Genomic DNA, 11,106 nt, shown 5'->3' on the forward strand with positions numbered 1-11,106 from the left:
TTACAAGTTACAACCGAAAGCAAATAAATCTCATCATATTATGGCAGAAGCTTCACCGATGGGCGATGAGTATCATCTCATGAAATTTGATACATCCAAAATTCATAGTTTTACACTAGTCAGCAAATTATAGACCAAAAATAGAATGTAGGCCATGGCGACAGAGCAGAGATAAAAGGGAAATCATAACCCAGTGACGGATGAAGAACTGACCATTTAATTTTGTTTGCACCCAGCAAGGCCACAACAGACACCACCAACTCATCGGTCGTCAGGATCATGACCCATGTGGCATCGATGACACATAGTAAGCATGCCAGGTCGAGTGCACTACCAAACCCGACCAGTTTGGGTTCAGGGTGTATGGGTCCATGATTATAAATTAATATCCATGTGAATCGTCAATCGTCATTCTTCTGTAGGGTCCCAAATAACAGACGGTTTTGATCGATGAGAAATAATAAATTTATATTTTTTTCTGACATATCATGTTAATATTTTTTATCAATGTCACATGAATATTTGATTCACCAAATATTAAAAAAATGAAATTAAAATGAAATTTATTTGATACAGATCAACAAGTAAAACGGATGAACGTATAAAATTAGTTATGATTAGCGACCCATTAATTTCTTTTGTATGTTGATCTTATATTAAACAAACTCCGAATATAATAACTGTTTACGCGTCTATTGGTTGCGATATTACTAACATAACCAACTGTTTACTTTTGTCATGAGAAAATTTAAGATTAAATTATTGACAAAAAAAAGGGGTTATGGCTTGCAGTAAAAGAACTTGTTAAGTGAATCCCTCCTTTTGATTCATATTCCAGAGTTTCATATTTTGAAAAATTATTCGAGGGAACTTAATTCATTGTTTGTCATTCATACATTAATAATACTAAAATATTAATATTTTTTATATCAAAAGAGGGAAAACACACTTAAGAGAAGTGTTAAACTTTGCACATGGACTACTAACTATTTGTTGTGTTACCAGCAATATGCTCCAATGCATTCTGTTCCGTTGAATCACTTGTATTGAATTAGAATTAGATATTTTTAGATAAAGATAAGATCAAAATTTTCACTTAAACAGTCCACAAAAAAATTATAAAGTCGAGCTGTAAAGATGCGACTATTCACGTGAGAACATTACCTTAGCTAGATCAAAAATTAATTTTCGTATTATTATAATTACTTATGACAATTTTTGTAACAAGTTTAAATGGGCATTTATTAATTTAAAAAAAAAAATAATAGTCTGTAACTTTTGCAAATTGTCTCCTGTTTTTATTTTTATATTATATAGAATCAGTTTTTCTTCAACTTTCAAAGAGCTAATAATTTATCAAAATACACTCTTTTTAAGTCTTTCATTAATTTCTCCTTGAAAAAGTCTCATGGTTTCTTATTGAAAAACCTTGTGATTTGACTTCAAACCCACCATGTAAAGTGAGAATTATGCGCATGTATTGAGCAAGTGTTTGAGTGTCATAAGCATCGTATAGGTTATGTATTGGGATTTTCTTTCTGAAAGTTGATTGCAATATTTAATTTGACTTAACAAACAATTGATTTGATGTAGGAATATGAATCTGTGTCACAATCATAAACCTCACTTTGCCTATTAGGACTAGTAAAAAAATTTGAAGACGATAGATGTTGGAGAAACATATTGACAAGCTCTATTGGTATTTGAAACTAGTTACTCTTCTTATTAGAGTTTGTGGAAAACAATTTTTTTTGACAATGTTGTGGAAAACAATCTTAAAGCTTAAATATTATTTAATAGGACCTATGTTTCACTCTACTAAAGCAGTCAATGAAGCTTCTAATCTAATATTAGTTTCAGGAACTCAGTTTGGAATCAACAATGCTCATTGTCTACTCAATACCCTCAATTGTTTTCCATTTGTAGATGACAGGATGAACCGATATTTTGTACAAACTTAATATAGTCCTTCACCCATGCAACAGATAAAATTGCCAAGAAATGGAATGTTGGGAATCATAAAGACCAAACAATTACGCCTTATCTAGAGATCAAACAATTACATCTCATCTAGGGGTCAAACACTTACACCCCGGAAAAGAAGAAACAATCCCCACCTTAACCTAAGGACCGTCTTATGCCAAAGAGACTCAAAACATAATCTTTAGTGCATAATACAATACCTGATTCCATGCCGTTTGCCATGGAATCTCCAAAGCCGATCGTGGAGCAGCAACCGTCTCCGTGAGTGCGAGACTAGACTCTAGATGCCAAGATTTCCCTCACGCCTTTTTGGTTGAATCGTGGATTAAGTCTTCCAAAGCAACAAGATTCGCTTTTGAGAAATCACCTCCAAATTTCTAATAGATTTCTCCTCTAAATTCTTTGATGGTGGAAGAAGGGAGAAGACTCTCAAAATTCTGCATGTAAATAACCTCTTTCAGAATTCTGAGTTGAGTTGGTTATCTTGTGCCTTGGGGACCCATCCTTATATAGGTTTACACATCTGACAGCGCGGGTGCGGGTGTACTGGGCCTCATTGGACTCAGTGCGTCCGCACTGGGTTAAGACGCGTCCAAATAACTGCTTTTCTTTTAGCCCCAAAATTTGCTTAAGTTCTGAGTGCGTCCGCACTAGGGTCCAGTGCGTCTGCATTAGGGTCAGACTTTTTCCTGTGTTGTCTTGAAGTTCTCAAAAATTGGCTAAGTCCTGAGTGCGTCCGCACTCAAGGTCAAAATAGCAGTTTTCTTAATTGCAAATCTCAGAATCAGTGCATCAATGATTTAATATTTGCCTAAATTGTTCTACACATTTATGGACCACATCCTATTGAATACATAGATTGTCTAATATCTTAATTCCATATTAGATCACTTTAATTGTGACAATCATATATGACAGTAAACAAGTCATAATTATATTACATATATGCTCAACGTTGGATTAAGATCCAACATGGAAAACCTTTGATAATTTTACAGTTAGATCCTTGTATAAATTTCTCAATTTTAGAGGACATCTCCCAATTCTTATAAGATTAGAATTTTCATGTGGTTGGTAGCTAAGAATAGAATTCTCACGAAAGTTTAACTTCAATCTAAAGATGGGTCAAGGTGTACTTCCTGCCAGTTCTACCGAGAAGAGGAAGATATTCATGACTTGTTTGTCAAGTGTCACCTGGCACAACACATCTGGTTTGGGATGGAGAAAAACCAACATCATTTTAAAGATTAGAGTTCAATTCATGATATTATTGATTTTTCTTTTACCCTACCCAAAGAGGAACAAATAACTTTTCTCATTATGTTCAGTAGTTTTTGCTGGACTGTGTGGAAATTAAGGAATGAATTGTGTTTTCAATCCGTACAACAAAAATCTTTTCGAATTATCATCCTCCTCGTTATATTCTTGATTCATTATTGGTTAGGAGCTATCGAAAGACATTGCCGGGAGCTGATTCCGCTTTGGATGCCAAAAGACATTGAGGCGATTCCTCTTCAGGTCTAGGACCCATAGGACTCTCAGATTGTGTTGTACCAGGAGCCAGAGGAGGGGGGGGGGGGGGGGGGTGATTTCTCTGATTAACGTGTTTATTTAGGACACAATATCTTTGTTTAGTAGTAATTACGGTATTGCATAATTATGATGTCCGCAGACTAGTGCTTTTGTTTGTGTTGTTTGCTGGTTTTAGTTAAACATTTGCTATGATAGTATGACACCCCTCTTTTGGTTTTGTAAAACTTTTTTTTTGGTTTTAGTAAAATGAAACGGACAATAGCCCTTTGTAAAAAAATATTTGAAACTAGTTGTTGAATTCGTACCTTTTCTGAATTCAAAAATTTTCATTACTGATTGAACTTATGATACTTCATCAATATTTTAATTTGTACCATAAAAATCTCTCTAAAGAGATAAGAGTATGGGGCATTGAAAATCCTCAGGCATTGCCGAGATGGCATACCGTACCAGTTACCGCCATTGGCTTGGTATGAACGACATGCATTTTAACAAAAGGGTCCAAATAATATGTTGCCTCGCCCAATAATTTTTTTCATCACAAACTAACGAGCGGATGAGTCCATCAAATTATATTATCCGCAGACTGCAGTAACCATTAAAATGTGGGAGGTGCGGTTCATGGTAACACATATGTACCATGTCAGATTTTTTTTAAAATCTCCGAGCACAAAAAGGTTGCATCATTGTTTTCGTGAATTGTGTCAAATCGAATAACATAACAAATGATAGGTTTCTGAGGTTGAAAGAAATATGCTTCCTAAGATAGGAATAATACATGCAACAACAACAAAAAATTCCGATGATCTAGCATTATTTTCATTTTTCTTAAGAGTGCTTACATTATCGGCTTGTAGATGGATAATCCTGATGATCCAGATACAATAGTGAGTTAGGCTAATATGACACTAGTGTTATATCAAACTAAATAACACCACATCTTAAACCCTTAGATCTGTTTTAAGATTCGTACAAAATGAAGTGCTTGAACAGTAAAAGCAGATAGTACGAATTTTAAAACAGATCTAAGAATTTAAAATGTGGTGTTATTTAGTTTAATATAACACTAGTATCATATTAGCCTAACTCTACAATAGTTTAGGATAAGTATGAAAACCATAGAAATGTGATCGAGAGTATGGGGTTAATCATGAAAAGAGTCTGACAAATCAGAATTAAATAAAAAGGAAAAATAGAAAATTTGGGGGGTTGTGTGGTCCCGTTGTGTGAATGAGTGCATAATGTGGTGGTGTCTTGGGAAGGACATTTGACCAATCTCCAATCCTTTGACGTCCTATTATTGTACTCCCAAGAGATTTACAAAGAAGACCCAAAACTTTTTATTATAAAATTACATTTATCTTTTCCAGAAAGGTGACTAAGCTGAAGCCTACAGTAGTAAAGTGCACTCTAAATAATTGTTCTTGTAGTACCAAAGTTTAATTTTCAAGTAGTCGTCATTCATTGAAAAGTGAAAACGTGTAAAGGTAAGCTATTAGTATTAAATTAAAAGATAAGCTATTAATACCTTATACATTTTCTTTAAACCAGTAAGGCAATGACTAACTAACTATAGCTACCGAAATGCTTATAATATTTTCTCATGTTATATCTGTATATATGATATGTCTGTCTGATAAGTTAACTCAGCTCTAAAAAAAAGAAATAATAATAAGTTAACTCAGCTCTAAAAAAAAACAAAAAATAAGTTAACTCGAGATATAAATAAGTAAAAATCCAGGGTTATATTATGCATTTGGTAAGTCTGCAAGTGCAGTTCCCAAGAAACAGAACTAAATCACCTCAAAAAAAAAGCGGAGAGACTCAGCACTGGAGACTACTGTCGGTAACTATAACAGAGCCTATGGGCTTTTACTAAAAAAAAAAACAAAACAAAGAAAGTAACTCATAAGAGAGCCAAAGCGCACTCTGCTCAACACATAGACACACTCTCTCTCTGTGGAGCACATCAATGGAGTATGAGAGGATTCACAAAGTTCAGGTTCGAGCTCTTCACCCTTTAAGCTCATTCTATCAATTACCAATTGAAAGAGGTTATGAATTGATACAGTATTTTTTTTTAATATATATAATATTTTGTCATCTAGCAAGATACTTCTTATTTTGAATTTTTCTTAAGACAGAATACTTCTTAGATGTTAGCAAACGTACACAATCAACGAGCTTGTGATTTTGTTTTTAAGTATATATTTTGATGTAGGTGTGGTGTACATTGTCTGTTTTCTTATAGATACTTCTTAATTTGAATTTTTCTTAAGACAGAATACTTCTTAGATGTTAGCAAACGTACACAATCAACGAGCTTGTGATTTTGTTTTTAAGTATATATTTTGATGTAGGTGTGGTGTACATTGTCTGTTTTCTTATAGATACTTCTTAATTTGAATTTTTCTTAAGACAGAATACTTCTTAGATGTTAGCAAACGTACACAATCAACGAGCTTGTGATTTTGTTTTTAAGTCTATATTTTGATGTAGGTGTGGTGTACATTCTGTTTTCTTATAGAAGCTAGTTTAAGATGTTGTATTTTTTCTTAAGCAGCTGTAGCATTTCTTGGAGATCCTATACCTCTTGTAGTTACATTTCTGTTAATTATTTTTCTTTTTAAATTTCATTTTCATTTTTTGAGACACCTTTGTTGACAAGCAGTTTTTGCAATGGTTGCTTGCTTTAGCAAGAATTTAGTTCTCTTTTCTCTGTTATTATGGTATCATAGTTAAATTCTAGAAATATATTGCTATACATATTTAGAGGGTTCCACAACATTTGGTTTTCTAATTTTATAAAATAAATGAAAATTGTAGCACCCAAATCTTGTGCTATCGGAACCTCCTCGTATATTTAAACCTTAATATGTTTTTCTAATTGTCTTAAAAGGTACTTCCTTGATTACAGTTTCTTTAATTAAAAAGCTTCGCTGCATTGAAATCATTACCTACTTTCTTAGCAACTTTTAGCTAGTTTCGCTTAAAGCATTGAAGAAAGACAGAATACCTACCGAGTACCACCTATGGGCATCGACTTTCATAAAGAAATGAGAAGGAAAAGAAAATTTAAGCAGAAAAGAAGTTGTACAGTGACCAGTGTCACCAGTCTGATAGATTGCTATTTTGGATTTTTTTTTCCTCACTCCAGAAATTATCTTTTATTTATATCTATAACGCAAAAAGGAAAAGAAAAAGATGTCATGTCGGCTGTCGCTCTGACCTCTCCCTTTCTCTTCTCGTGTCTGTCAGACTTAAAATGCATCTTTTAGTAAAGTCTTTATTTATTGGTTTTTATGCAAGTTTATTTTCTAATGAAAGCTCTACTTATTTCTGTTTGCGATAATTTTACCCTTTTTTTTGCTGTGGTCCAACATTAAATCCAGTTATTTTGTATAAAACAAACATCTGTTTTATTTACTTTTTAAAAAATATATGAAATATTAGGAAAATACTTTCCATTTCCATTTTTTAAAGATGAAATGATCACTAGATGAAGTACCACTTTTAGTGAATTAGTCTCAATCAAGTACAGCTGTACAGTACCTTTGTTTATGGTAAAGTACCAAAACGGCAATACATCTGTTCTGACTTTTGAAGCAGACTATACTTTTTCTGGTAATACAGGACTGATTGTAATTAATTTCAATACGTTTCATCCACAAAATTATAATTTATTAATTGGCAATGTATATGAACTGCAGGTTGGGGTGCTTTCTCCAACAAAGATAAGAATGAAGCTTCTAGGGTCCCACAACCGTGGGAGAACTAGTGACGGTGTAACTGGTACAAGCTCGTCAAGATCTTCCCCTTCAAAAATGATCGAAACTGAGAATGCACACAACAGCTTATTGTCATGTGATACTGATGAAGGTTTTGTAGTTTTGATTGTTACATATTTTTTATTTTTGTTAACAATAGAAAGGCCTACTTCATGAAGTCACTATTCTGGGGAAATAATTCTGCTGCGATTCGAAAGGATCGTAGGGTCCCTGCAATTCCAACCCCAACCGTTCATATGTTTCGAGATTTGTGCACAAAAAGTAACTTCTTTTCAAATTCCTGCATTCCATTAAATGAACGGTTGAGATTAGAATCGCAGGTGACCTGCAATCCTTTGGAATCGCAGCAGATTTATTTCCCTGTTCTGGTATGAGCCATTCAGTTTGGTAGTAGCACCTGCCAGTAACTAGTATGTGTGACTTTATCTAGTTTTCATTACCTCAATTGCACAGTACAGAATACAGATGAATGTAAATCAAAACCCTGAAACAAAAGTTTCTCTCTCTACTTGTTAAAAGAGTAATGAAAAATAAAAGAGAAAAAATGCCAAAAAGAAACATCGATAGGAATTCAATTTCTGCAATTTCTTGTGTCAATGCACATTTTGTGTTTTGTAAAGACATAATTCTTTATACTATCAACTAAGTTATCTTTTTCATTATAACCATAACTTGATTTTTCCTTTTTTTAAAATATTCTTACAGACAGCTCGAGAGACTTGAGAGGTTCTTTGACCATTAATCATCCTTTAAAGAAAATTCAGAACTTTGCCCCAAATAGTGGACCCAAATCTAACCCCAATCACGCCCAAGCAAGTAGTTTGAGCACAGTTCACCCATTAAAAACCCAAGAAGAAGATCGAAGCCAGAACCGATCCCTTGAAAGTGGTCAGGACAATAGCAGTGGTTGTAACTTTGAGTTTCATCATATGATGGTAGAGAAAATTTCTCAAAATCCACCAGTTGGGAATTTTTGTAGACCTGCCCCGTCAAAATGGAACAATGCCGAAAAATGGATTTTGAATCGGCAAAATTCAAATTCAAATTCAAATGCTTTGAGAAGGCTTGTTGGCTTGGGTCAAAGCAATGTGGGGCATAATACTAATTCTTCTGAGTTAAGAGCTGGAAATAGAAATTTGCAAGCAGTTAATACAAAAAGGATAGATGGTGTCAATCCTGCTAGTAATGTCTTTCTAGAAAGGTTTTCTTTCCAAGCTACTCAGCCAAGCTGGGTTGAAGCTGGTCAAAAGGAATTGGGTACTACAACAGTGCCTATTGATGATCTAAAAGGTATATATTTTAATTTTCACTCAAAAGAACTGCCTATTTTTTCTTTTGCTTTTCTTCCTTTACTTTTCTGGTGCATCTTTTTCTTGATAGAAAGCTGAGGTTCTATCTAAAAAAAAAAAAAGCTGAGGTTGAGCATTACGTTTTTTTTTTTTACTGCAAATATGCCCGTAGGCTAATGAGCATTAAGTTGAACTCATGGTTCTGAGAAAAGTATAAAAAATCACAATATAGCCCTCTTACAAATAAATTTGCAATGTCACAGGGCAATAAACTAATCCATGATTCTAACTAGTTCTAGTATTTTCACCAATTTAGCTACTCCAAGTGTGCAACCAATCTCTACAAGAGATATCGGCACAGAAATGACACCAATACCGAGTCAAGACCCTTCCAGAACTTGTACTCCACTCGGTTCGATCACACCAACTCGTAGCCCCAATTCGTCCATTCCATCCACCCCATATGGAGAAAAGGTTGACACCAACACAGCCAATACAATAGACCCTCAACCCTGTTTGAAGAGAAAAGGTAGCATCAGGGAGTTGTCAGAGAATGAATTGAAAATTAGGACTCGAAAGGAGATTGCAGCACTTGGAGTTCAGTTGGGAAAGATGAAAATTGCATCTTGGGCTAGCAAAGGAGAGATGGAAATGGAATCTAGTAATATTTCTCCAAAGAACAAAAATGAAAGGGAGGATGCAATGAAAAGAGATTACGAAACACATGCAGCGGCATGGCAAGAGGCAGAGAACTTAAGACATGATGCAAGGTACTCTTTCATTCAAACTGTGAATTTTCTGATGGTACCAAATACAAGTTCGGTACAGGTACTGTCATTTCTAAGTTATTTTTTATTTTATTTTTTTCCTTGGTATATGTACATTTATCAGGCAATTGAGCCTAATACTGAACTAATGGAGTTGTTTATAGATTCAAGAGGGAAGAGGTAAAGATTCAGGAATGGGAGAGCAATCGGAGAGCAAAACTCGAAGCTGAAATGTTAAAAATAGAGGTATCTCTTGCTGATTATGTAGAGTAGAACTAGGGTTTTCCTAAGTTCACCAAGCTTTTTTGTGAACTCAACTCTAAAACTTATCGAATTGGTTTCAAACGACGGATCCAAACCATTGAAATTCTTCTACCTTATGAGTGATGCGTCTACATATGAAAATTTTAAAGTTTCGAATTAAATTAGTATAAAGTCAAGTGGTCAAAATTAGAAGGTTCACAAATTAATTTTAATGCATTAATTTTTTGAACGCCTTTTAACCACTTGACTCTATACAAAATTAATTTTAAATTTTTTGCATGTATACGTATCACTCGTAAGGTAAAAGAATTTATCAACGGTTTGGATTCATCGTTTAAAGCCAATCTGATAGGTTTTAGAGTTGAGTTCACAAAGGAGCTTGGTGAACTTACGATCACCCTAGTTCTACTCGATTATTTATCTCTTATTGCCTTTTACTCTTAAGAAATGCAGAAGTACAGAAAAGATGTTTCTTTGGTGCAATCATATTATATCCTCTACGTACCTGTTGCACATCTTCCTTCTCATAAAACTTCCCTTGCACAAACTTTTTCAAAATCTATCCAGCATATAGATCTCCTTTATGGGTATGTATGCAATGTCCAGTGATTGCTTGATACTATGTGAGTAATTTTCTGAAGTAATAGCAAATAACCCTCACATAAGAACTTAACAAGCGTGCTGCCTGTAAGGAAATAACAATAGCAGGGTTAAAAGTTAACAATTTTTTTTGTTATTAATAATATTTATAATTGTTTCTTAACAGGTTAAGGCAGAGAGAATGAGAGCCGAGGCAGTTGAGAGGATGTCAGAGAAGCTTGAAATAACTCGGCAAACTGCCCAAGAGAAAAGAGCAGCCGCCGAGGCCCACATGAATAAACAAGCGGCAAGAGCGGCACATAAAGCACAGCTTATTCGTCAGACTGGGAGGGTCCCATCTTCGTATGGATTATTATGCTGTAGTGGGTTCTTTTAGGAGATCAACAAAATATTAGCAAGCGGATAAGTCTCGGATATTTGGCTGTGCACATTAGTTTGTCTATATTACATATCTTGCTCTACTTTGTTCAAGAAAATACATACTTAGCAATTGTCAGAAATTATTATTATTATTTATCTTCAGTCTGTAGATTTGACTGATTCTAATTGGTATTAGCTTTAGCTTTTGACTGAAACTTGCTGTTTGAGGAACCTCATATATGCTTTTGAGAACTAATCAACCCCAACATACATACCAAAGCATAATTTATAGCAAATGATTGCGTTTGTACCGAAATAATGCAATTATGAGATGAAAAAAAATACACTGGAGTCGGCAAATTGTAGTTTCGGCCTTGGAATAAAAAAGAGGACCCAAACTGATTGAACTTTTGTGTATTCACTTTATAATATTTTTGCTTTTGGTCTGCTTGGGTTGTTTGATAGCATAGATAATAAATTATGCATGACCTGGAATAATGAAAAAATATATGAGAATGTAGA

The 11,106-nt window shown here is 34.2% G+C and overlaps 1 protein-coding gene across 2 annotated transcripts; it reads left to right on the forward strand.

The window, feature by feature from the left end:
- The first annotated feature begins 5,385 nt into the window (after positions 1–5,385).
- Positions 5,386–10,799, forward strand: LOC144569118 (uncharacterized). Of its 2 annotated transcripts, XM_078319316.1 has the most exons (6): positions 5,386–5,518; positions 7,227–7,395; positions 8,010–8,594; positions 8,910–9,363; positions 9,525–9,606; positions 10,391–10,799. In XM_078319316.1, the coding sequence occupies exons 1-6, from the start codon at positions 5,489–5,491 to the stop codon at positions 10,598–10,600; spliced, it is 1,530 nt and encodes a 509-aa protein (XP_078175442.1). In that variant the 5' UTR covers positions 5,386–5,488; the 3' UTR covers positions 10,601–10,799. The 2 variants fall into 2 exon arrangements, with proteins under 2 accessions (XP_078175442.1, XP_078175441.1); XM_078319315.1 differs by lacking the exon at positions 5,386–5,518 and having other exon boundaries at positions 6,931–7,395.
- Positions 10,800–11,106: the final 307 nt, after the last annotated feature.

Source organism: Carex rostrata, chromosome 18 (genome assembly GCF_964058835.1).
Source record: "Carex rostrata chromosome 18, lpCarRost1.2, whole genome shotgun sequence".
In the NCBI taxonomy this organism is placed as follows: Eukaryota; Viridiplantae; Streptophyta; class Magnoliopsida; order Poales; family Cyperaceae; genus Carex; species Carex rostrata.